Genomic DNA, 27,600 nt, shown 5'->3' with positions numbered 1-27,600 from the left:
TCAAAAGACAAAGAAAGCCAAGGAGACTTAAGTACATTTGTCTTTAGGCCAGCTCTTAAGTTAGAAGTAAGAAAACTTGAGTCAGACAGTAGGAACAAGGGACATAGTCAATCACACTTCCCTTACATGACCACAGAATAAGTCCCCTCCACCTGGTAATCTGAAGAGTGATAGACTCCATCTCTAAATGCCTCCAGAGAGTGAGGGGGAGGGGAAGGAGAAGAGGGAGGGAGAATGAGTGGTTTTTAAAATGACCGTAGTACTTGCTCCCATGCATTGTCTTTGAAGGTTCCCATGCAACCTTCATGGAGAAGAGAAATTTCAAGACATTAAGACCTGAGTGACATTATAATATTAATTTAATTAGAGTAAATGACTATGTGTCCACAGTAAATATTTCTCAGTTCAGAGAAATGAGACAAAATAAAATGAAAGAGCATCATTTACAGAAGTCTTTCTTCTTGTTGGAGATTCCCTTAAATTTTTTAGAGATGAATTCATTAGAAGGGTCTATTTGTATGAAACAATGACAATTATTACCATTACAACCCTCCATTTTTGGGTGAGTACTCAGCAAACTTGGAATTTATTAAAAACCACACAGCTGCTAAGGTATAAGGGATGACTTAAACCCGAGTCTGTTTGTCTCAAGACAATGAGTGTTTCTCTACTGCCCTAGTATCAGAAAAAAAGCACATTAAGAGTTTGCATAAATACTCAAGAAAATTCCAGTAATGGAACTCATCTAGAAATGGAAGACTTATACACTGCTTGTGGGAATATAAACTAGTGTAACCCCTATGGAAATCAGCATGAGGGGTTCTCAAAAATCTAAAAGTAAAACTACTATATGACACAGTTATACCATCCCCCCAAAACCCCGAAACACATATCACAGAGATTTTTATAATTATGTAAATACCATTGTTGAAAAAAATTTATGTGTACATGTGTGTGGTTGTGTGAGCTTATGTGTCCAACATGCATGCAGGATCCTGCAGAGCAGAAGGAGGCACCCCATTCCCTGGAACTAGTTATAGATGGTTTTGAACTGTCATGTGTGTGATGGAATTAGGACTTCTGGAAGAGCAGCCAGTGCTCATAACCCCTGAGCTACCTCTCTAGTCGCCTCATGGAGATTCTTACTATATGTCCATGTTTACTATAATATAATTCACAACAGACAAGTTGTGGAACTAACCTAGATCAAACAATATAGGGATTTTAAAAAACATGTTTTATGTACATAATAGAATATTTTTAGCCATAAATACAAATAAAGATATGTTCTTTGTAAGAAAATAGATGCAGCTAGAGATAATCATATTAAGCAAATTAAGTCAGTCTCAGACAAATACCATATGTTTCCTCTCATTTATATAGATCCATAAAAGCATGTCTGTACACATGACATGAAGGTAGACATGAAACTGTCTGGACAAACAAAAGTAATTAACGGGACGGGAAGGAAGTAATGGCAGAATCCAGGCACATGGAGAAGCACATTTAGTGTATGCCATATGCATGTATGGAAATGTTCTCATGTAACACGGTAACACATCCATTGAACAGAGAAAGGAGAGATGTTGTAGTTAAAATACAATCTCAAAAATTAAAAAAAAATTAGAAAAACATAGGCCTATCTTAGGATCCCTCCACACTCAGGAATGGAAACAACAACAAAATCTTGTCTGCAGAACAATGCTCTTCATGGAAAGCTCAGGCCACTATTTGCTATCAGAAATTGTCTCAGAGCTGGCACTGGCTGGTAAGAATCTTTTCATTGCTATTTGTAATTCTTCCTTAAGAAAGGTGAGTGAAGAGGAAAGTGCAATCTAATATCTCCAGATAAGCCACCTGAGGAAAATCAAAAGAAAGGCTTTCAACATTCTACAGATTCTGTGTGTTTGTAGATGCAAATGCTTCCTAGTTGCCTGGATATGCAAAGCAGATACGCAACCATCATTTCCATGAATACTTTAAATGGATATGTATAGAGACAGCTGATATGCCATATTAACCACATCACCCTATAAACTGGTCTGAAGCATCAATTTCAGTTTCTTTTACTCTATTGCTGATTTTCTTTTCCATTTCAAACTTCTTCTCTTTTGGATAGCAAACTTGGATAGCACTGTTTGTCTTCTTCACTATCTTTGAAATAGGTCCTGGGCGAAACTAGTACATCTGCAGATGCTATCATTTTTTCACATGGTTCTTGATAATTAGCAGCCTCTGGGGATTCACAACAAAGTCTTGAGCACAAATTTATATATTCAGGACCCTGGGTTCACCAAAACATGACAACAGGAAGTGCTTATGAAGGCCCAGTTAAAGCTCCTCTGAATGTTTTATGGAAATCATGAAATCTATATACTCATAGAAAATGAAAATGCATTTCAATAGTGCAGTATTGAGATGCAAAACACCAGTACCTCTCCCGTCATTGCATTAAGGTCTGTTAGTCAGTCTCATGGACGGATGCCATGCATCAAGTGCCATGGTGGTTGCAGAAAGGTCAGTGGGCTTGAAAGAGGTAAATTTGTTTTTCTTCTTGCAATCATGTCAACAATTACAATATATCATGTCTATTTTACTATCTCTCTTTTGTTGTTGTTCAGGTAAGTCTCTTACTAAAGTAAATTCAAATTTTCTAAAGAAATCTGACACACAGATGTGCCCAAACTACCTTTCTCTATAGCATAATCACGCTGACAGCTGAGAGTAAGGGTTGAAGGCATTCACATTTAATCAGAATGTATACTTTTTGAACCAGGCGTGGTGACTTATGCCTGTGATCTCAAACTCAGGAAGCCAAAACTAGAGAACTGCCTCAAATTTAAGGTTGTGGAATACACAAATCCATGTATATCAGGAATCAGTCTCAGTCCTAGGATTTCAGCAGGAATGCTAACCATATTGAGAAGGCAATTCTATTTCCAGTCATAAATCTTTGGACCCATAAATCTTTGATTTATCTAATCATTTGTTCAGCAAGTATCTGTGGTGCTTCTTATTCTGGAAACACAGACAGAGATATGACGCAGTTACTGAGGTGGCTAGAGACTTTTTTGAGCACAGTAACTAGCAGCTCCCATTGACTAGCCTTACAGACAAATGAGAAATAAAACTTCAGGAGAAAACAAAGCAATTACATCCAAATATTTAAAGTTTTACTTAGTATGGTCTTCCAACGAGCTTCTTAGAAATAACATGTAATTTTTATCTTAAACTTATTCTTTTTTTAAGGCCTCATCCAGCACCATCACTACCACCAGCATATCCATCCTATCTGCATTGCAGACTATATGTCAAATGGTAAGTATGATTGGAAAAGAATCTAATCCAAGATTTTCTAGAAGAAATGCCACTGTAATCCTGTTAGGGAATAGTTGCAGGCATTAATCATGGACAGAAGTGCTTCAAGCCATCTGGCATTCTCAGTTATTCTTAGAGTGCCTGGGGAGTGGGGGGCTAGAGGACATTACAGTGAATTCAGGTTTGCTCACAACACTGACTCATCCAAGCTCCAAACGCTTCACATTTTGGAAGTTTTCCCTTTTTTCCCTCTCGTTTCTACTCTTTAAGAAATCGTTATCTGATATCACATTAAATCTACTGGGCAATGCTCACAAGCTTTGCTTCACTGTCATATCAATTACATTTACAGACTCATGTGATAATCTCAGATACTTTGAATTATGTGAAAGCTGACAGCATATGTGTAAACCAGGTATGCTGTCTGTGCTGTGTTCCCATCCTGCTCCAAGTGTTAGGGCTCAATACCTATAGGCCCTATGCTTGAGGTCTCCTTCCCCTAATCATGTGACCAAATGACACTTTGCCATCTGAATCAGCAAAAATGACACCATTGTTTCAGAGGAAAGTACCCTGAAACTCAATCTCAAATCAAGTATTTTATTAAAAGTTCCAATTACAATGCCCTCTTTCCATTTTTATTTTTTATTTTGAACTATTTGCTACTTTAACATAATTATGATAGCATAATTAATCATCATAGCAATTTTACTAAGCACAAGCAACTTTTACTATCTACAACATGTATATATGTTTGATCCTAAGTGCTAGTACTGTGCCTGATTCATATTTATATGTGATGATTTATTAGTCCATTAATTAACTGAAATAATTATCTTTCAGAATTGCAATTTGACTCACTATACATGGTGGAAAAAGTGATTCAAAGAGATTTGGGTTGTAAATCTGTTTCACTACACATAACTTGATAAAATGAATATAACACCCACTTCTAGAATTGTGGCTTGGGTTTAATAAGAATTTGAGGGTTTAATGTAAGCCAAATAACCATAATAATTTGCAATCAAAATTTTCTCTCATGATTTGTATTCACATATTTTAATTCTCGCCCACAGATATTTAAAAACCATCTCATTTAGCCTCCAGATGATAGCCTTTCAAATAAAATAACCCTCCTTTATTTTTCCAATTAGCTGGTTTGTGTTTCTTAATTATTTTATTGTGTGCATTGATTCATCACTTTATTCAACCAATATTTTTGTGACACCTAAGATCTGAAAAGTATGATTAATCATAAACCCCAGTCCTCATTGTGAATACAACTAAATAGGAAGCTAAATTATACAAACAATCACAAAAAAATTAGAGAACCTACGGAGGACAGTGATGACAGAAAAACATCCCTAGAGATTCTCTCTCAATAGGTCTTCAGTGGAATCTGAAATTTCATTTCTAAGATGTCTAAATGTTACAGGAACCAAGTACAGAGGCTGCAAATTTATGGTCCAAGAATAATACTTCATGAACCAAAGAACTTGAGTAACATGAACAGGGAGAGGTATGAAATAGTGTCAGAAAAGAAATCCATGTAGTTTGATGGAAGAAATGATGTTGGCCGTGAACACCAGGAAAGAATTTAAATGAAGTGTCATGTTTTCTACCTTCTAGGAGGAAAGTGTCGCATTTGTGTAAAGATTACAATTGATATTTTGATAAACTTATTACTGAAAACAATTTGAATCAAAGTATAAAACTTTGCTTGATGAAAATAAATAGTAATTATTACAACAAGTGTCTCAACTTTTATTATTTTTTTAAATTAAAGTGTATTATACACACATTTTCCCATTTATTGAAAATAGATTTTTTTTTTCATACAATATATCCCAATTGCACATCACTTGTGAATGAGTGAAGCTTCCAGTAATGCATCAGGGTTACATACAATTGAGATGTTGGTCAAAGGGGTACCATGGAAATTGCCCCAACAACTCAGGCTGTTGCCAAGACTATAGATTGCTCTTCAGAAACTGACAGTAAGGCCCCATTGCTGAAGATCCCCAACTTTGAAATACACAGGCATTATACCAAGAGAACTTTTGCTATATATTTATTGGTAGAAGCATAAACATACAAATGGAAGAAATCTTTAATTTAAAAAGCTTTGAATCTATCATGAATGCATTAGAAAGTTGATGAGATAAATGAAATCATGTACACTATGCCACTGTGCCTACTCAGACTTGGGGAGCACATAATGACTCTAGATTGGTACCTTGCCTATCACACTGTTAGTAGTCTTGATTATACAAATGCTTGCCTGCTTTACAAAGCACACTTCATCTGTAATCTTATTGGTAAATTAATAGAGAAATTTCCAGCTACGAGCTAAACAGAGCACAGATAAGCAAGCCCTTGCTGTGGGATGGTCTGTATGTCAAATGTATTGCTCTGATTGGTTAATAAATAAAACACTGATTGGCCAGTAGCCAGGAAGGAAGTATAGGCGGGACTAACAGAGAGGAGAATTGAGAGAACAGGAAGGCAGAGGGAGACACTGCCAGCCGTCGCCACGACAAGCAGCATGTGAAGATGCCGGTAAGCCACGAGCCATGTGGCAAGATATAGATTTATAGAAATGGATTAATTTAAGATGTAAGAACTAGATAGCTAGAAGCCTGAGCCATTAGGCCAAACAGTTTAAATAATATAAGCGTCTGTGTGTTTATTTTATAAGTGGGCTGTCGATTGCCGGGACATGACGGGACCTGGAGAGAAAACTCTCCAGCTACAAGCCCTTGTACACTGTCCTTCACTGAGAGAAAAAAAAAGTAACAAATATAAACACTACACATGATGACAGAGCACACTTCTGTAATAACTAGTTGGAGCTTAGATATGCTACTCTGAAGTAGGACAAATAGAAGTTTCAAGAAAGTTTCAACTTGAAAGGTGAAATAGAAGTACTGACATTTTAGTGCTGAATGCTTTTAACATTGAGTATAATCAGTGAACTGCCTGATGGGAAACACAGCATATGAATAATTACTAAAATATGTGCCAAATTCATATAGCCATTCTGAAATCATAGACATGACTAAGCACTTCTTCATAATCGTACCCAGTAGTGTAGCACAGCTAACAAAACAGATTAGCAACTCCGTACTAAAGTATAGTATTTACAGCTTGACATTGGCAGTGATGATACTATTTACACCAAGGAAATTGGTGGAGACTGAAAACTCAGACTTATCTTTTGTTTCTCTGAGTCTGTATTTCTCTTTCTCACCTTTCAGACTCTCACTCCTTGAGGCTAATGTAAAGAACCTTTTGATTACATGCACATATTTAGAAAATGAAGAGAAAGTGAAAACTAGAATTCCCTGGGCTAAAATGAATTAGTATACATTTAGAGCTGTTTACCATGTTTTTTTGTCAAACATTTCACACTCATGATTGAACAAACCCATCATTACTAGAACACTTTGGGGAAGGCATCATTAATTCGTTACTTACAGGAAATTACAAGATAAGTCTATAAAGTTTAAGCTACTTACTCAACACACTGTTTCTTTCTTTCTTTGAATGATAAACTTGAAATTATACAAAGATATGTAATTTACTTAATACCTATGCATGCATATATTTAAAAAAATCTATAAATTGAGATAATAAACATTTCTTTGACTTGCTTAGTTTTCTGATGAGAACACCTGGTTTTTCTTGACTGGTACACTTTCTAAGTCACAAACCTGCCTGAGGAGTAACTCATTGCTCTCAGCCTTGGGAACAAGGGCAATTGAACAGAATGTGATGACCAGCTCATCATTTATTACAAAATCATTTCAAGAAAGGGTATTAAGGGGAGTACTTTAAAAATGAGAAAAACACTCACAATAGTTAAAGGTTTTATGAAACAGTTCTCTCAAAGTTTTTAGGAAATGTTGTCTGATTTACATAGTTCATCTAATTAGGACTTAAGAAAGATTTGGCATTTCTGAGGTCCTTTTACATCTAGCAATTTAACTAAATGGCTGGGTACTTTTAGAAAGAAATATATTTGGTGTGATGAAGAAATGTACTTCTCATGCATGAAATAAGTTTGTGAAACTAAATTTCAATTTAGTTATAGGCAAATATTATAAGACATGGAAAGCTAAAAATTCTTACTAATCTTTTTTTCTAATTTTCTTTGATTTTCTTGGAGCGATATTTAGCTAAATAAGTTATCTCTTGAGCATGATGGGTAATGCTTCTACAATGATGGGAAATTTGCATAGATTTTTGTGAGTCTCTCTGACATCTTTTAAAAGTTGGGAATTTACACACACACACACACACACACACACACACACCAACTATAAGAATCCTAATTGAAATTTTTCACAGTTCAAATGATAATATGCTAGATCAAACAAACACATTTTCAAGCTGTAGTTTATGAAGTCTCAACAGAGGTTTTTGAAAGCTCAGAAGTCTAAATGTAGGATTTTTTTTAATTAAATGAATAAAAGTTTCATCTAGAGGGAAAATGGGTAGGTAATTTTCAGAATTAACTGGATACTTAATAACTCTTAACTTGAAGTTCTTCAGAAGCCATACACTTTATTATCAGTTAAAATTGTATGAAGGTAATTGAAAATCTGGAGTAAATTGAATATAAGTTTGTGCATCTACCTGTGTATGTGACACATTTCTACATGAGTGAATGGAACCCTTAAAATCGTGAAGTTGTGATGTGAGGGACTATACAAGGTATTCCATGAGAATTCAACTAGTGATTGCCAATGAAATACTATTTGCTGTCTCTGGATTAAACACAGAAATAGTGGGAAGGATTTTTTGCCCACATAGACTTCAGACTATGATAGACCAAAAACATTCTCAAACATCTATAACTTTATTTAATCTTTTGAACAAAATTTCATTAATAAATAAAGTATATATATTTGATCCATGGACCTTGACATGAATACTTGCAAATAAATAGTTAAAGGTTATAGTCACTACCATTGAGCATGTTTAGAAAATGATCTATGTTTCTTAAGAACAGGATGACCTAATGAATTATACATTTACAGAGATGATAGATAGATTGATTGATCTTAGAAAGAAAATAAGACTAATTTTCAAATATATATTATAAAACAATAGAAGCACTTTTATTTCATATTATACAATAAACTCAAGCTCTCCAAGGAAAATATGGTATCTTTTACATGTCAACAGTTTCCTGACAATGATCAGTTTCCTGAGTATTCATTTTTCCTATTAAATTCTAATGTTACATAGTATAGTTACTGTTTAAACTATATTTAAACGTAATTTTAAAATGTTGCATTATTTTTTAACCTTTCAAAAATATATCCTTGAACCCAAATACATCTCTAGTTTTTAAGCTAAATAATACCAGTAAAACAGCAGCAGCACATACAGAATTAGGCAGTTTGGAATAGGTGATGCAGCTTTATTATACAGCAATGACTCACTCTTTCATCACTGATGGTGGCTTCTGAAATTGTTATGTGGAAGCAAATGTGTGACATAAATACTCTCGAGAAACATAAATGATAAGTCATGACTTATTCATTCTGGTGTAAGAATAAATGTAAGGCACTGAAAATGATAAATGTAAGTTTATTGAAATGCTATAGCTGTGTATCATTGATAAATGTATATTTAAAAAATTATTTGAAATATGACAAATGATGTATAAAATTAGCTCAAGTGGCACAACGGTGATATAATATCAAGCATAACATAATGTGTGTTGTGGAGATATACATGCTTATGCACAGACATGGTGGTGAGTACTAACGCTGTGGAGAACATTAGTTCTAACCCTAAATTACTTATAAGAGCCAGTCAAATATGGCATAAAGTTGCCTAGGATTCATTCTTTCTTCATGTTGGTGAGAAAACTTTATAATCTCACTAGGCAGAGATTATATCTTTCTAGTCTCTCTGTAATTAAGTGTTGGGCAAAGGGATGAGAACAGATCAGATGTAAGACTTTGAGCACAAGACCTCCTGCTTTGCCTTTTCCCTTATTTCCCATTTCCTTAGGATACAGCGTTTCCTTAGGATACATCATCAAAGAGCTGATGATCTAACTTTGACCATGTACACAGCACAGTGTATGGTGACCTGGGAGCCTGAATCACCCCATGAGTTGCAACTACTCAACCAGCCTCCTCCACTTACTTCTAGGATACTGCATGAAACAGAATAAGTTTATACTTGAACAGAACTATCTCATTCCAGAAGCTTTGTGTTATTACAACTTAGCTGATCCCTGATACAATAAACCATAAAACAATTGTGTGTCAGAGAGTGCCTGGTAGTGTTATTCCTCATTGATCATCTAAATTTCTATACAAAACATGATTTCATTACTCTAATTATTTAAGTCAAAATCTGGAGTCTATAACTCTTTACTTTTTCTTGGAGGCTACTATCAATCAATCATCAATCAATCAATCATCAATCAATCAATCCAATGAACTAGCAAAAACCATTGGTTGAGCTTTCAAAGTAGACTCTAAATTTGACAATTTTTTCTTATCTCTACTTTTTTACTAGTTAATTCCAAACCAAGATCATTGCAACTTCAATTTTTTTCACTAATATCAAAGCTCCCCTCCTGCCATTCAAAATATTAATTCCCATACATGATAAAGGATCTTTATTAGTCATAATGTGGAGTATTACAAACTATTTAAAAGATATCAGCATAGCTATGATATCTGAGATCTGCTACGTCACTGATTTGTTATACTCCCCCCACCTCACCCCATAATCACCTCATTCTCTCAAGTCACTCTGCTATCAATGCTGGTATTTGAACATGTGAGTCAAAACCTTGTCTGGAGTATAGCACATTTTCCTTCTCTCTTTCTACAGTACTCCTACCACCATCATGAACTGGTTTATATCCCTGCTCAATGAAAAAGCATCTTCCTTGACTATCCTATACAATACATCTAGCCCTTGTGACTACTGTTCTAGTTACCACTGCCGTGTTTGCTATTTATAACATCTACTGTGTGTGCACGCGCGCGCGCACACGCACACACACACACATACATGCACACACTTCTCTATTGTGTATCTCCTTTGTTGGGATATAAGAAACATGCTGATCCAATTCTGTATTTCTTTCCATGCTGTAACCATACTCCTTAGAACAGAGCCTAGCATAGATCATATGCAAAATGAGTAGTTCCCAAATCAGTAAGATGCAGGAATGAAATCAATAAAAAATACACCTGGCAATAGGGAGGGCACAGTGGATGCTAGGCCCTTTGGATAAGATAATCCCATTTTTACTAGGAGATAACAGATTTCTTAGGAGACATACATTGGTTGACTATAAAGAGCAGCAGCATTTGAGAGCATGTAATCCAGGCAGAGGAAATACCTACTGTCAGACACAATGAACATAGAAAGATTAGCCATGGTTTTGGAGCAGGTCATGAAGAATTAAGTGGAAGCAGAGCAGATAAGCAAGTGTCCCCTCCCCCATGTCACACACAAGACTTGACACTGACAAAAAGAAGATGGGCAAAGGTATCTAGAACATTCCCCAAAGCTTACATAATTAGCTACATGGATCAGAATTTATGTCCATATTTGTCAAGTTCCAAACTCAGCTGACTTTATTTCACTGTAGGGCCTTTCTATCTTGAAGAGTTTGCATTTTTTAGCCATGGGAGGGCACTGGAAATGTTAACCAGGGGATGGAATAACATAAACACATTTTAAAAGTATCTAGCTCCTGACTATGTGATTATTTAGAGAGTGCATAAAAGTAGGATAATCCTAAATACAGAATGGCTGAGATGAAATGTTTGGAAATTCAGGCAAGAATTGATGGAGGGATGAAGTAAAACAAGATCAGACAGGGACAGTTGAGAGGAGAGGACTGACAGACAGGACAAAGTTTGTGATTGAATAGCCCCTGGTTTATACTCTGGGCAGATTGTTACAGAAAGGATGATGTCATCTATGAAGTTGAGGAACAAAACAGACAAATCACAAAGAGGATTATTTCAATCATGTCTATCTGGTCACACAGCTGCTTAATGGGTGGATCTGGATTAAGCCCCCAGGATTTATGGCTTTTAGCTCTTTGGCCATTTCTCCACCTGACATCTGAAACCAAATGGCTAAAGCTTGTAATATAAAGTGCAAAAAGACAGAGACCTAGTTTAGCAGTTTAGTTATGTAAAAGAAAGTCTATGTTGTGTGCATGAAAGATATAATATTGCAGAGAACACTAAATTATGACATCTACTTTCAACAACTTAAAATTAATTTTCAGCACAATATAATATTGTGTGTGTTCACTCTTAAGTCTTTTCTCTCTCACTATGACTTATAAAGCTGAATTAGAAGTAAAAAGAAGAATGCTATCTTTCAAGAACAACAAAAGGAAGGAACATCATCTTTTGGGTTTTGGTTGTTTTTTTTCCCTCTAGCTTATTCCATGAAAAATACTTAGTACTGTGGTAGTTAAATTTCAAAACAAGTAGATATGCTAACAAATAAAAAAACTCTTTGCAACACATAGCACAAGAGAAAGAAGCCGAGATCTCAAGCCTTCACTTAGCAATGAGAATTTTAAGAAAGGCATCCAATCAATCAATAGCTGACAGCTTAAGATTACATATGGATGAAGGCTACAAACTGTGCAAACCACACGGGGCCATGTGTGAAATAATGTACTCTCTTATTTAATTTGAGACCTTTTATGGTATTAGAAGAGTTATTGTATTGAGTAATCAAAAGACAAAATGTCAGATCTAATGAGACTTTGAGTAATAGGCAAAGTATAAAACCACTTCCTTCAAGTAAAATGCTGAGTAGATTTTTAAAAATATTTGATTCCTTTATTCCTTCTGGACTGGAAGTCTAATTAACAAAAATTTCAGGATCCTACTACACTAATTCAGGATAATTACTGGGGAACCCAATTCTCAATTCTTGAACATTAGAAGCTGTGAAACCGGACCCACAAAATACATCAAGGATACTTTCAAGCTGTGAAATGGAATGTAATTAACACAATAATAAGCACTTCAATGGGAGTTATTTGCCCACTCATATTTGCACAGGCGATTTGCCCTTGATTTAAATGCCAAACATTGCACAAGTTTCCAACTTCTAATCACCAAGGCTTCACTTAACATACATGTGTTTGCTATTTATGCAATATTTATTGGAAGGGCCTCAATATCTGATGTTCTGAACCTTTAGCCAATATGCTACATGAAGCAAACCTCAATGCCCTATTAGCCTACAGGTTACACAACTTAAGAAAGTTCTTGTAACTTCTAGCCTCTGGACTGCCTTACAATACTAAAAACTATTGAAAATCCCCCCGAAGTTTTTGCTCATGTGGTTTATCTTGATGTTTATACTATTAGATTTTAGGGCACACTCAACAGGAAAGAAAAATAAAAACATGATTGGCACTAGAAATTTAGCCAGCTTCCAAGGGCCAGTGAACTCATGGACCTTAAAAAAGAATCTACCACCACCACTGTGCTAGACCAGCATAATTTCTAAATCCATTCTAAATCTTACCCTTATACCCACACATAAGTGCAGCTGCAATCCCTCATCAAAGCAACCTCTCTTTATAGCAAATGATGACCATCACAGAAAACCACAACTGGATACAATGCAAAAATCAACAGACCTTTGGAGCCAGGCCCCAATGGATAAATCAACATCACAACTCCTGCATCCATTGCTCAGGGTACATCATGGAAACAAGAATTTTGTCAGAGCCAGAATACAAGGAAGTCCATGAAACAGTCTCTCCTAGAAATGGCTGCGTAAACAAGACTAGAACGATGACAATATTAATGAATATGCTAATATGAAAGGGAGAAAATGTTGTGGGGGTCCCCCACACCTAGACAAAGAACTACAGCAACTAGTGACTGCTGGGAAATAGAGAATTAGCCTCTCTCAGGGATGAGCCTCCTTATTGGCTATCCAAAACAAAGCAGTCAGCCCTGAAACAGTTTATACACAAACAACAAAAACCAATACATGTTGTATATATATGAGAATGTGTGCATTCATATACATATGTATATACATTTATGTGTGTGTAACAATAATAATAAAAGGAAAAGAGGCTATTAACTTAAGAGTTGGGGGAAGAACATGGGAAGGAATGGAGGGAGGAGACCTGAAAGGGGATGAAGGAAGGGAAGGAAAGGGGAAAGTAATGTAGTTATATTTTAATTAAAATATATTTTAAAAATTTAAATGTATAATAAACATAAAAAAGCAGAAATGTTTAAAATATTTATTCACTTCAATTAATAATTCTTTTACAAATTAAATTATGTTTTAACATTGTAAATTAAATAGTTTTAAAAAGCTATTAAGAAACATGATTATCTTATCCTTTATAGAAATCAAATTGACTTCTGACTTAGAGAGTTATCTGTATTTTCTGTTTCTACATTAAGTCTGTTATTATAGTATCACACTGCAGAGTGTGGTCTCTACAACATTCCACCATATACTCACAAAAGAATGAGACAGAAAACAAATAGCATGCTGGTGTTATGTGTTCTGATCTCAAGGAACCTTTACAAAGGTCCAAGCCCAAACTTCAAGAAAGGCTACTTTTCAGAAAACAGGAAAGAATTTTCAGCTCAGTGCATAGATTTTCCATGGGTAATTATTTTTTAACTATAAATATCTTCAAATATCAGATCTGTTTAAAAATGCAACTTTACTTATTTTACTGGCTAGTTTTATATCAACTAAACACAAGCTAGGATCAGCAGAGAGGATGGAGCCTCAACCGAGAAAGAGCCTTCATAAAATCGGCAAGCCTGTAGGGTATTTTCTTAACTAATGATTGATGGGGAGGGCCCAGTCCATTGTGGGTGGTACTACCCCTGGGCTGGTGGTCCTGGGTTCTGTAAAAAAGCAGACTGAGCAAGCCATGAGGAACAAGCCAGTAAGCAGCATTCCTCCATGGTCTCTGCATCAGCTCCTCCAAGTCACTGCCCTGCTTGAGTTCCTGTCCTGACTTCTTCTTCTAATAATGAGCTGTTATATATATATATATATATATATATATATATATATATATATATATATATATATTACCCTTCAATCATCATCAAAATACATATCCTGTTCAGTTTTTTGTCCTCAGTCTCTGCTAACATAAAGTAATATTGAGAGACATAAATTCTACACTTCTTGAATATAGGGTAATCAAATTAATTCATAAGTTAATTCCAATGAAGAAGCTACTTTGCAAAAAAAATTCAGTTTTTTTTTTCCGTTCTCGATTGTTGAGGATATTAAAATTAAGGCATTCTTAGACTACTCACTCAAAGGCACAGTGTAATGTCATGAAAAGAGGGCATCTAATCTTTGGGGCTTATTAATCTTTACTATGTCTATCTGTGGTCTCAAAGTCAATACAAAGAAAAACATTCCAAAAGAGTTTTCCTATTTTAGAACATTTGAACTCTAGAATTGATAAACAATTAAAATTCATAGGATTGAATCCAGATATTCAAAGCCATCTAAATTGTCTTTCAAGAGAACAAACAAAGTGATTGTCAAAAACCTACCAATTGACTATTTCTTTTCTGAAGGCTCATTTTTCCTGTACTTGAAAGCCTTATCATCAATACCAGTGGATGAAAAGATCCAGTGTTCTTTATGGCAGAGCAATTCACCTTAACAAAGTTAATCAGATTAGGCACCAAAATGGAACTAAATAAACCACTAATATAAATATACTCTGTTATAATTCCATGATATATTAAATATGCATGAATTGTAAATTCCCTGGAATTTAGTTTAGTACCCTTTTAAGTCATATCTATTATAATTCTAAATCTCTGTGTGATACTTATAGGGATTTAGGATAAAAATATTTTATTGGAAAGGAGTTTATAGAATAGCCTAAGGGTAAACACCAGATTCAGACTGCAACATTCCAAGCCATAATAGTTCAATTCAGAAAAAAAATGTGCAATTATAGGCTGCATTTCTCAAGCAAGAAACTATTGGAGAATGCCAAAAAGAACATCTGAGACCAAGTCCAATGGTCTCTATATCGGGGTCTGTATGTTGGTATAGGCTGTTGCTACGGTAGCCACAGTCTAAAGCTTCTCTGTTTGGGGAACTTCTGTTCTCCCTTGGAGAGTATGCCAAAACCATTGTACACTATTCAAGGATGTCTATTAGAGGGGTGGATTCTAAAAGCATTAATCTTACCAGCCTCCCACAAAAATCATTGGGAATCTTGTTAGAACCTCCAAGGAAAGACATGGATGGGTTTTTTAAAATGAATCCACAACTGTAGGATCTTGTTAAATGTTCAGAATGCACACTGCTCAACAATCTCATGCGATGATGAGTGAAGTGAGCTTGACCTCATTATCAAGTGTGTTATTACACTCTGGCCCAGGTACTAATCACGTTTCCTTCCCACTGTTTCAACTGTACTACTCTTGGTCTTAACTTTCACCCAAATAATACACACTTGAACTTCCCAAGTTGTCATTCCTTCAAAATGAAGAGTGAAAAGATTGACATTTGAGCGAAATGAATGAAGAGAGGATGATGGAAATAAAACACAAAATCCACAATTATTTAAAGTGAGAGTAAAATGGAAAGGGGAGACTTAAATTTAAAATGATTGACTCGGGGACAGCATCACTGGTATCACACTGGCTCCCTTTTAAAATTTGCTACCTTTCCAGCTACCATCTCAAAACTATATGAATGGCAAATTTCAATTATTTTCCATTTCTGAAATCTTCCAAACTGAGAAAAGCCACAATGCTACCTTTTTGTAATGGAATGAATTCAGTTCAACTCATAAGGCTTCATTTTAAACAGTCATGCCAGGATTCATTAGCTAAGTGTGCCTGTCAAAGTCAGGCACAGCCGTGCATAGCAGTGATTCTATCATGTGGAAGCCCAAGGCAGGGAGCTTGATTAAGAACTAGAGCTGGTTAAGCTTTTAGGCTTTTGAGCAGCAGTTCAGCTGAGATTCATTCTGGATGAGGACTCAGAGGCTTCCAGTCTGAGGAAACAGGATCAGCTGAGGAATTGGTGAGGTGAGGTGGCTGTGGCTTGTTCTGCTTCTCTGACCTTCCAGCATTCACCCAATACCCAGCTCCAGGTTTTTTTTTTTTTTTTTATTAATAAGACCTTCTAACAATTCATGCTACATCTGGCACCCAACGTTTGTGGTACAAATTCTCCAAAAAGCCACTTGCCTGTGTCCTTGTGGGCCCCAGCTCAGACCTGAGCTCCACGTTGCCGGTTGTGGTGGCACACTAGTTGGATTTGCTCAAGGAGGCAGAGGCAGGAGGATCTCGAGTTTGAGGCCAACCTAAGAGCCTTGCTGAGGAGAAGCTATGACCAGGGCCAGACCTGGCCACAAAAGGTGGTGATAGGACCATAGAGGCATCAGATACTGCTCCAAGTTGCTGGCTGCTTCTCATTCTGTTAGTTTACTGTGGTGATGCTGCTACCTGGGATTAAGGGTTTACTGCTGCTTGTTCAGAGAAGAATTGCCAGGACCATCGTGTTACAAGAAAGCATTGGCAAAGGTCAGTTTGGAAAAGTTTTGCAAGACAAATGGTGGGGAGCAATTGCTGTGAAGATTTTCACTTCTAGGGAAGAACGTTCATGGTTCCGAGAGACACATTTATCAGACTGTGATTGCTCCAAACCACAGAGGAGACACACACACACACACACACACACACACACACACACACACACACACACAATCTGTGCAGGGAACCACAAAGATGATTCTACATGGACTATGTATGGTACAGCCATTAAGCTGATTTCACCGCGGAAAGATCGACTTTGGACTACAAACTGTTCAGGACAGTTTCAAGATGGCTAGCTGAGATGATCTAGATTCATAGACTACTTGAGCAAGTACTTGAGACAAGCCCTACATTTTCCCATTAGGCAGAGACCGGACAACAAATGATACAGCTATCTCTCCCAGGACTTGACAATTAACCCAAAAATTTTCTTTTCAGGATACCCTAAAGATGTCTTTGCCCCCAGAAAGCAGGAAGTAATTTTAAGAAAACTATGCTCATATTCCCAAGAGGTGGGGTGGGTGTTTTTTGGGTCGTTTAATGAGTTGTGGATATTGTCATTGTTTACGATGGTTGGTTACAAGTTGTTAATTGTTAATGGTCAGGAAAAAAGCTGAACAAGGAGATTAGATTCAGATTTTTTGTTAAAAAAAAAGAAAAAGAAAAAAGAGAATATAGATATGAGGTAGATCATTGACTCTAATCTGAGAAAAAAGATAAAGAAATAATAGGATAAATGTGTAGGTCATTGAATCTACTCTAAAAAGAAAAAGGGGAAGATATAAAAATGACAAAAGGTAGATTATTGAATCTATTATGAAAAGAAAAAAGAGAATATGGATATGATAAGATAAAAAGGGAGATTATTGAATCTACTTTTTAAAAGAAACTACAGCCCGAACTGACCTACTCTGGTGATGGGATGGCCAAACACCCTAATTGTCGTGCTAGAAACCCCATCCAACCACTGAGGGATCTGGATGCAGAGATCCATGGCTAGGCCCCGGGTGGAGCTCTGGGAGTCCAATTAACGAGAAAGAGAAGGGTTTATATGAGTGAGAATTGTTGAGACCAAGGTTGGATAAAGCACAGGGACAAACAGCCAAACAAATGGGAACACATGAACTATGAACCAATGGCTGAGGGGTCCCCAACTGGATCAGGCCCTCTGAATGGGTGAGACAGTTGATTGGCTTGATCTGTTTGGGAGGCATCCAGGCAGTGGGACCGGGTCCTGTGCTCATTGCATGAGTCGGCTGTTTGAAACCTGGGGCCTATGCAGGGTCGCTTGGCTCGGCCTGGGAGGAGGGGACTGGACCTACCTGGACTGAACCTACCAGGTTGATCTCAGTCCTCCGGGGAGGCTTTGCCCTGGAGGAGGTGGGAATGGGGGGTGGGCTGGGGGTAAGGTGAGGGGAGTGGGAGGGGGGAGAACAAGGGAATCCGTGACTGATATGTAGAACTGAATTGTATTGCAAAATAAAAAAAATTTTAAAAAAGGAACTACTTGTTTTAAATAGGATAAGTAATGAAATTTTTTGTCTGAGTTTATCAAATGTTACTGGACTGGACATTGTTAATATATATTAATGGAGTTTTTTGTCTGAATCAGTCAAATATAAATGGACTAGACATAGTTAATATAATTCTTGACTGTATATATTATATATACTTATTAGATATAGTTTTTCTTGTATTAGTTATAAGCTTTTTTAAATTTTAGACAAAAAAGGGGAAATGTGGTGATATTGTATTCCCCAATATATCATGCACACTAATAAATTTATCTGGGGTCAGAGAACAGTACAGCCACTAGGCAGACATAGAGGCCAGAAAATGGTGGCACTCACACCTTTAATCCTAACATTCCAGAGGCAGAGATCCGTCTGGATCTCTCTGAGTTCAAAGCCACACTGGAAACAGCTAGGCATGGTAACAAGAGCCTTTGATCCTAGGAAGTGATGGCAGAAAGCAGAAAGGTATATAAGGCATGAAAACCAAGAACTAGAGCTGGTTAAGCTTTTAGGCTTTCGAGCAGCAGTTCAGCTGAGATTCATTCTGGATGAGGACTCAGAGGCTTCCAGTCTGAGGAAATAGGATCAGCTGAGGAATTGGTGAGGTGAGGTGGCTGTGGCTTGTTCTGCTTCTCTGACCTTCCAGCATTCACCCAATACCCACTCCAGATTTGTTTTTATTAATAAGACCTTCTAACAATTCATGCTACAGGAGCTCTCAAGTTTGAGATCAGCCTGAAGTACAGAGTGAAAGGCCCAATGTCCAAAACACAAGGCAACAACAATAAAAATATCCTTCTTCTAAACATGAGTTTTCAGTAACACTGCCTTTGGCCAAAACATTTGGTTAGTTCTGTTTGAATTATACAACAAATGCTTTACTTTTTAACAATACATACAGATATATCCTTAGTTATTTTAGACAAAGAAAAGTATTGTTCAGCTTAATCACCAAACCTGCCACTGAATGACTTGTCATTATTTCCAAATATATAACACACTCACAGAAAAAACAAACAAACAAAAAATAAAGAAAAAAATCACTGTGGAACATTCAAAGGCGTATTTTCCATCTCTCAGGATGATTTATATTCTTAAACCATTTTGGAAAAGAATACAAGATAGAAGTAAAATACAAAATATTTTCCAGCATCATATTTTGAAAAGGGTAACTTGTTTCAGATTATAGAAAGAGACTTTTTCTGTAAATAATTAATGCCTCATATACCTCACTCAAATGCATGCCTTTACAGATACATACATATGCATGAGAAATACTACCTTCCAGGATTTGTTAAAGAAACAGAAAAATAAAAACCTCTGAAGATACACTTCACCACATTCGGATTAATAACCTTTGTCCATCTGGTGTTACAAGGCCAAGATAAGAGAAAATATTTACAACACTGATAACTATCAAGGGGTAAGCTTCAACATATGTAAAATTAACTACCCAAAGAAAAATGAAGAGACTAACAAAAACTCTTCAGGAGAAAAAAAAAAGCTCCTAGGTATAGGAAAAGATGCTCCATCTCATTGGAAGTTAGAGAGAGGCAAGTGGAAATCACCAGACAGAACTGCATATCCACCCAGTAGGTTAGCTCAATGCTAGTCAATAAAAATCACCAAAAATACAAGAAACAAAATGGAAACAGACATATAAGCCACAATCAGATATGACCACCTAAATAAAAACACTTTGGAAAGTTATTTGGTATCATTTAACAAAAAAAAGTAAAAGTGCTTTCTGGGAGGTGAAAATATTAGAAACAATACAGTTATCACAGGAAAGTAAAAATGAATATATGGAACAAAATACTGTTCAAAACCACCAAGCACCCCCCCCCCAAAAAAAAAACAGCTCAGAATTATTAGTCTTGAAAAGTTTAGGTCTATTCAACACTCCACATGAGCTTTGCATGGTTGAGGTGGTCAAGAGGAACTCTTTTGACCTATGGAATCTTACCAGTTAACTTGGAGAATGCTGATCCACAAAGCTACTGGTTCAGAATTGTCAAGTTGGGAACAGGATACAATAGATGTAATGGGGTTTAGACATGGGAGTCCCTCTTCCACCCACACAGTTTCTCCTAGCAGATGCTACATAATCACTGCCCAAATGTCTCCAGAGATAGGTTCTCGACATCACATAAAGCTGCTCATTTCACTTTTGGGACATTTTAATTAGTAGATTATTGATTCTCCAGATGACACAATTTAAATGTGTTTGTAGCTTGCATTTTTTTCCTTTGGTTATCTAGAGTCATACAAAATAATTCCATTTCCATATGAGAGCAGTTTAAGCACTTAAAAACTTACATTTTCTTCCCAAACTTTCCATATATAGGCAAAATATTGCCAGTTTTTGTAAATGTATGTTATAATTCCTGAATTTGCTCTAGCATATTAAAGCTCTTTTGTACTTGATACTGCAAAGAACATGATATTTATTCCATGTGCCATATAAATACCTCAGCTCCCTGTCTCAAACTCTGCTACCACATCTGAAATATTATTTTCAAAAATGTACATTTGGAATCTTAAGAATCTCCTTGTTTATCAGATTTCATAAATACATGTTTTGTTTTGCTTTTGTATAAGTAGTTCATAAACATGGTCTTTTGCATAAATATTACAAGTGTGATTCTCTAAAGGAATTATAAAACATCATATATTTCAGTTGTTCTAAAGAAAGGTAGCTTCTGGATGAACATGAAAACTAAGACCAAAAGGCAACACCTGATGTCAGTAAATAAAATGGTCTGTTTCACTTGTTACATTTACTAAGAACTGTTCCATATGAAAATATATTCAAGTCCTTCCTACACTCAGTAAGCATTTTGAATGCTAACTGAAAGGGAGACTTATCATTAATGTCCAGTTTCATACAAAATCCCTCTCTGAATGTCAGTATTCACAACATTTAATTCATTTAATTCCATACAGTGAATAAAAATTTTGGAGGGGACTAGCAGTTATAGTGAGAAGTGTGTAAGTTTATCATGGAGGATCCCAGCATGAAAATAATAAATAGTTATGAGAATATGTAGTGTATGCAGACCCACATCTGTGAATTTGCCAAAAATGCATCAAACCAATTGAGGTAACCCTGTGAGAACAGCTACGGATAACCAAATACTGCTTAAAGATAGTGTGCAAAGGTCCAGTCCAACATTCCTTTCTGCTATAAGCTAAGAAGTGGCTCTTGAGAAGAGTTTTTAAAATTTAAATGTGTAAAAATAGATGCTATTGATTTTAGACAGAAAAAAATGGGGTTTCCAGTGTTCAAAGAGTTTAATCCTAAACAGAAAGCACACAAAGGTGAACTAAGAATTAAGACAAATCACAGAGTTCTTCCATGAGAAGAGATGAACTAAGGAAGAGAAAAGTTAATTCCAGATTGTCTGTAGAGAGTTTAGCTTACAGCCAAGTGTCCAAGACTAGCCAGGGAGCCTGAATGGCAGAAGATCTGAAAAGTCCTAGATGCTTTTATAATGAACCATTGATACACAGCCTTGGCTGACATTTTACCTTCTTGCAATAATATCATTTCTCATCAGGTAGTTTGATAATGTGCAACTTTTGTGAGTTTATGAATTGGGATATTCATAAAAAACATATTCTTATATTTCTAATCTGTTCTTAAGTTAGCACTACTGAGTACTTGGGTATGGGAAATCCAGGGCTCAGGTTCATATTTCAATATACTTATGGAATAATTTTATTCAAGTGATCTAACCTCCCCAAGCATCAGTTTTTCTATCTACCAATGCATAGATAGTTAGATGGCTTCATAGCATCATTCATTATGAAGACAGAAAGTTTAATAATTAGCAAGTGACCAAACAGTATCTGACAAGGAAGTACTTAAATAAGTTATTGTAATTAGTAAATATCTCATAAAATGCCATGATTCCACTGAAACAGTAACCTTAAATAGGTAATTCTCAAAATACACTAAGCATCGTTGTGATTAAAATGAAAGTGCAATCTGTTTCCACAAAGAAAACCACAAGGTTGTGCAAAAGGCATCTCTATACAAATTAAACACTTCAGCAGACTAAAAACTAGCAATTCCCACTACTCAAATATCACATTATATTTCTAAAGACTATATATTTTGTATTTGCAATTGCTAAATCAGAAATTTGTTTTAAATGAGAGTAAACATCATAAATCAGGTCAGAATCTATTTCTTTATGAAAATAAGCTATACAATATATGCTAAACCATTTATATATTTTTGATGTCAAAGGAGCCTTAGGCAGTTTTTTTTCTTTAAACCTGTACTATTCCAAACAATTCTTGATGAAATTTGAAAGTTATAATTTTACTAGGTTGTAATTTTAAGTGTCTGAAAGAATCATTTCTCTACAGAGAAACTTGAAAACTGGGCTGATTTTCTTTGTCAATTCATTGAGTGTTTTCATGAACATCTTGATAGTAAGCTTGTGAGAGATCCTTCAGATCCAATTCATTTACTGTAGCATACTATACTCTTTATAAATATTAATGTTCACAGATGAAAAGAATCCTTCTATATCAAGAACATTGCTGTGTAAGCTTTGAGAAGATTGAATGTATTGGCTTAAAAACCTAATTATGCAATAAAACATTTTCTGAATTAAAATCTGTAAAAATTTAACGACAAAATTTTTAATTTTAAATCATTTTGACATAAAGACAAAAGCACATGATCAACAAAAGTTATATTGATTAGACTTTAATTTCTGTTTAGAGAAAGGCTGGCATCAGTTTATATGATTATGGTCATTTTATCCAGTTTATTGAAGACAATCATCAGCATAAACACAATGTCCATGACTCTGAATATTAATATATTACTTAAAGTCTTGTTTTTAAAAGGACAATTGAAACAGAGTTTGTAATGAGTAATTACAATGATATGCTATTTAGTCAATCTAACAATGAAAAGAAGATAAATAAAATTTATTCAAATTAGATTGAGGCAGTGGTGAAAAATGTATATTTATCTTTATTAGAGGAAGTAATACATTCTCTGATGAGTATTTTTTTACCCATTTTGTTGTACATAAATATACATGTATGAGAAAATATTTGTGTTTTTTTTAATTCTTCTTAACCTATGAGGTATTAACTTTGCATCATAGTATTTAAGTGTTGTTTATTTTGCATCATAATATTTAAGTTATAGGACATCATCAAGATAAGGGAACATCACCCAAGGACTTTTGTTGCAGAATATTTAACTATGCCAAATGTGTTACATTTGTTTAACTAAGTAAAGATGTGCTGCATTTGTTTAGGTTGCAGAACATTTGTTTAACTAAAGATGTGTTGTATTTGTTCAATTATGTAAAGATGTGTTGCTATTTTACCTTGCCTACCTAAGGCACCTGATTGCTCTAATAAAAAGCTGAATGGTCAATAGTGAGGGAGGAGGTATAAGTGGAACTTCCAGACAGGGACAATAATTAGGAGGAGGAATTTAGGCTGGGGACAGTGGGGGGGGGAGAAAGAAAAAGAGACACCAGGGAGATGCCAGGGGCCAGATAGACAGAAAGGGAGGAAGCAGGAAAATAGGACACATAGAATGAAAGAAAGGTAAAAAGCCCTGAGGCAAAATGTAGATGAATAGAAACAGGTTAAATTAAGTTAAAAGAGCTAGTGGGACAAGCCTAAACTAAGGATGAGCATCCATAATTAATAAGAAGTCTCTGTGTCTTTATTTGGGAGCTGGTTTGCAGCCCAAAGAAAATTCTAACTACAGATTTGATCCTTTTCTGGGGAAAGAGTTCATTCATTTTCAGTTGTATAGGGTAGCTCTTTATGTCAGAATATGAGCTTGATGCTCATTATCTTTGAAGATTAAATACTGCTATGTATTAGATATACTATGTTGTGGAATATTATTTTAAGATGCCTTACATTTGTTTATGGTGTGGAACATTTGTTTAATGATGCAAAGATGTGTTGCATTCTTTTACATTGCATTTGTTTATCTATGTGAAGTTGTGTTACTTTGCCTGTCAAAAACACTTGATTAGTCTAATAAAGAGCTGAATGGCCAATAGCAAAGCAGGAGGAAGGATAGGCGGGTCTGGCAGGCAGAGAGAAAAAGTAGGAGGAGAAAGCTGGGAGGAGAGAATGAAGAATCAAGGAAAGAAGGGGCCAGCCACCCAGCCAGATATGGAATAAGAAGGAGGGAAATAGAGAAAGGTAAAATCTCAGAGGCAAAGTATAATTTAATTTAAGAAAAGCAAGCAAAAAACAAGCCAAACTAAGGCCAAGCATTCATAAGAAAGAATAAGACTTGGTTTGATTTATTTGGGAGCTGGCTGGCAGGACCCTGAAGAATATAGAGCTAAGAGAAAAAAAATAACCAACTACAATACCAAGTTGGCATAGGATGGATTTGTGATATCCACTTGGCTTCCAAAGATACCAGACACATGCTTAATTGTTATCCTAGATACTTCCTTCAAAGTATGTTATAGATTAGAGTAATATTAGGAGTAAACTTTGAGTTAGGCTTAATGTCATACAAAATGTGAGTGGAAGTCCTCAATCAGCTGATGACCTAAATAGACAAAAGACTGATCTATCACCACAGGAGAGGGAATTCTACAGCAGACAACCTTCAGCAATTGCAGCCCTGGGCATTTTGGACAACCACCACATGAGCCCATTTAAGATAAACTTCTTTCTCACTACACATACACACACACACACACACACACACACACACACACACACACACACACACACACATATATATATATATAGAAATATAATTATATATATGTCTAAATAAACAATATATAATAGCTATCATATATATACATATATATGTATGTATAGTTTGTTCTGTTTCCCTATAGAGCCTTGACACACCCTCATAGTTAAGTGCGTAAGTGCTGAATCAAGATTGCCTAACTACCAGAATTGACCTAGAAAACAATATATCCTCATAAATTCTCAGTCCCTCTTCTATAAAACCAGACAATAAATTTAGACTTTATGCATAACCATTCTGAATATTAGATGATCTCTATATATGAAAAGTGTTTAAATAAGCATGCTCAGTATAGTGGACATTGTTCTAGACATTCAATAAATCATATATCTAAAAGTAAAACAATTGCACTTTGAAAGAAAGGAGATTTAAAAAATGTGGGTTTTTTCCTATTTGTAAGGTCTTATGGAAATCTAATTTTTAAGAAATATTCAAGATGAAGGAAAACTTAAGCCACAAGTTTTGAATTTTTATTGCTGCAGTGGAATGCTAATGGTTACAATTTGAAGACAATCAAATTGAAAGTGAAGGTTGCTTTATACAGTAGCTATGCTCTGCATAGATACCTTACTAGTACAAACCTGACTAATCACATTTCATGTGAGGCCTAACTTTAATCGTTTCTAGGAGAATGCCTCTAGTTTCATAATCTGTACTTGGACCCTATTAATTTCTTCCAGTTTTTTCCTATCCTGCCTGCTCACTGTCTCACAACATACCTACCCTGTAAATCCATTCCTATCCCCACGATTCTCTACCAAGTGCATAATATTTATATTTGTGCTTACTGTGCTTTGGTTTTATCAGAAGAAACCATAGCTGAATATTTATACCTGTTCAGCCTTGAGCAGAAGCTTATAAGGTGGAAGCAAAATGTGAAATGTTAAAAGAAAAGATGATAGACACTACTATGTAATAACTGAATGTTCCAGAATAATACAAAGAAAAATTTTAAAGGTAAAGCACAAAGGAACACATAACTTTCAAGTATACTTTCAAGTACTTAATAGAAACAAATAAGACATTATTATTTTATTATGTTTACTCTTTACATCAAATATTCATATAAATTATCTTATTTAACTTCCTTATAATCCTGTAAAATGGGCAAAACCCCACAGATATTATCAATGTTGATAATAATGATATTTTGGGTTAAAAACACTATTTGGAGCTTTTAGCTTAATGATAAACATTCTTAACCTTTACCTATTAAATCCAGTAGCCTTTTCAAACTTTTTCAGTTGTGGTAATCAGCAACATCTCTGGATGCTGCCAGGAGGATCTCCTGTTTTACAAATTGGGTTGTTGAACCTCAGAGAAAGTATGGCTTGCCCCAGTGCACATTTTATCTTAATGACCTATAAACTAGAAAGAGGCTGTAAGAGTCAGGAATCACTCAACATGAATGCTCTGGACTAAACACTGGCCATACCTAATAAACCAAATAGCATATAGCACACGCATTTCTGGACTCACTTTCTTCTCAGGCAGTTCAGAAATCATCTCATATTCTTTCCAAAAAGGTAAAATACAGCATTATAAATTTCAAATTAGAAACAATCAGTATTAAATTTACTTAGGCATAAAATATATCTACATAGTTAATGGCTAAGTTATTCATCAAAAACAATTTCCATCTCAGTTTCTGAAGGTTTTGTGAAACCCTCTTATTAATTAGACAGCTAATATGCCATTCGGGCTTCATTGTCTCTGTGATATATATGCAAGTGACTGAAAACATCACCTTTATCTGAAATAATCATAACAGGAAACCTAGTCACGTATTAAATGTTAAGGTAGAGTTGAAGACACTGATTATCTGACCTAAAAGACTTTCCATTATCTTGAGTTATCATTGATAGATTGTCAGCATGCTCAGGAGTGTAACTGTGTGCAGTCTCATTTAGTTACCAAAGAGTATTGTTTCCATATTATCGACTTTCTCCAGCTGTGAAAATATATAGAATCCTTAGATTAATATCCTAAACACCAAAACTTCACACAATTAGACAACCACGGTACCTAGTAGTATTTCAGCTCCTTGCAAATTGTTTCCAAATGAAAGAAGGAAGACAGGCATTGTTCCACAGAATACATTGCAATCCTTGTGAAGCAGAGAAGATTAGGAAGGAATGAGTGGCAGAGGAGCAGGTTACTGACCATACCTTCCATGACATACACCAGTGATCCCACATCTCCTTCCTTGATGATGCAGCTGTCTTTGCCATATTCCACAGGGTACATACAATCCACAATCTCCTGGATCTGGGACAGCTCCAAGTTCTTCATGAAGTCATTGTCAAGGATGGCCTCCTTTATAAGATCCTTTGACCTAAGGCAAGAGAGGGAGGAATTACTGACACATCCGACCAGTCTTTCATAGTTCTCAGTGGAGCCA

At 35.6% G+C, this 27,600-nt stretch overlaps 1 protein-coding gene across 2 annotated transcripts in view; it reads right to left on the bottom strand.

The window, feature by feature from the left end:
• The window catches only part of Prkg1 (protein kinase cGMP-dependent 1), a 1,191,370-nt gene that overhangs the window by 1,009,706 nt on the left and 154,064 nt on the right, over positions 1 to 27,600 (bottom strand). For both annotated transcript variants that reach the window (XM_059259056.1, XM_059259048.1), the window contains exon 2: positions 27,368 to 27,534. In XM_059259056.1, coding sequence (XP_059115039.1) covers positions 27,368 to 27,534 — 167 coding nt within the window. The remainder of the gene's footprint in view (positions 1 to 27,367; positions 27,535 to 27,600) is intronic.

Source organism: Peromyscus eremicus, chromosome 1 (assembly GCF_949786415.1).
Source record: "Peromyscus eremicus chromosome 1, PerEre_H2_v1, whole genome shotgun sequence".
In the NCBI taxonomy this organism is placed as follows: Eukaryota; Metazoa; Chordata; class Mammalia; order Rodentia; family Cricetidae; genus Peromyscus; species Peromyscus eremicus.
The sequence above is the reverse complement of the archived record's forward strand: the minus strand, read 5'-3'. Positions and strand labels throughout refer to the sequence as shown.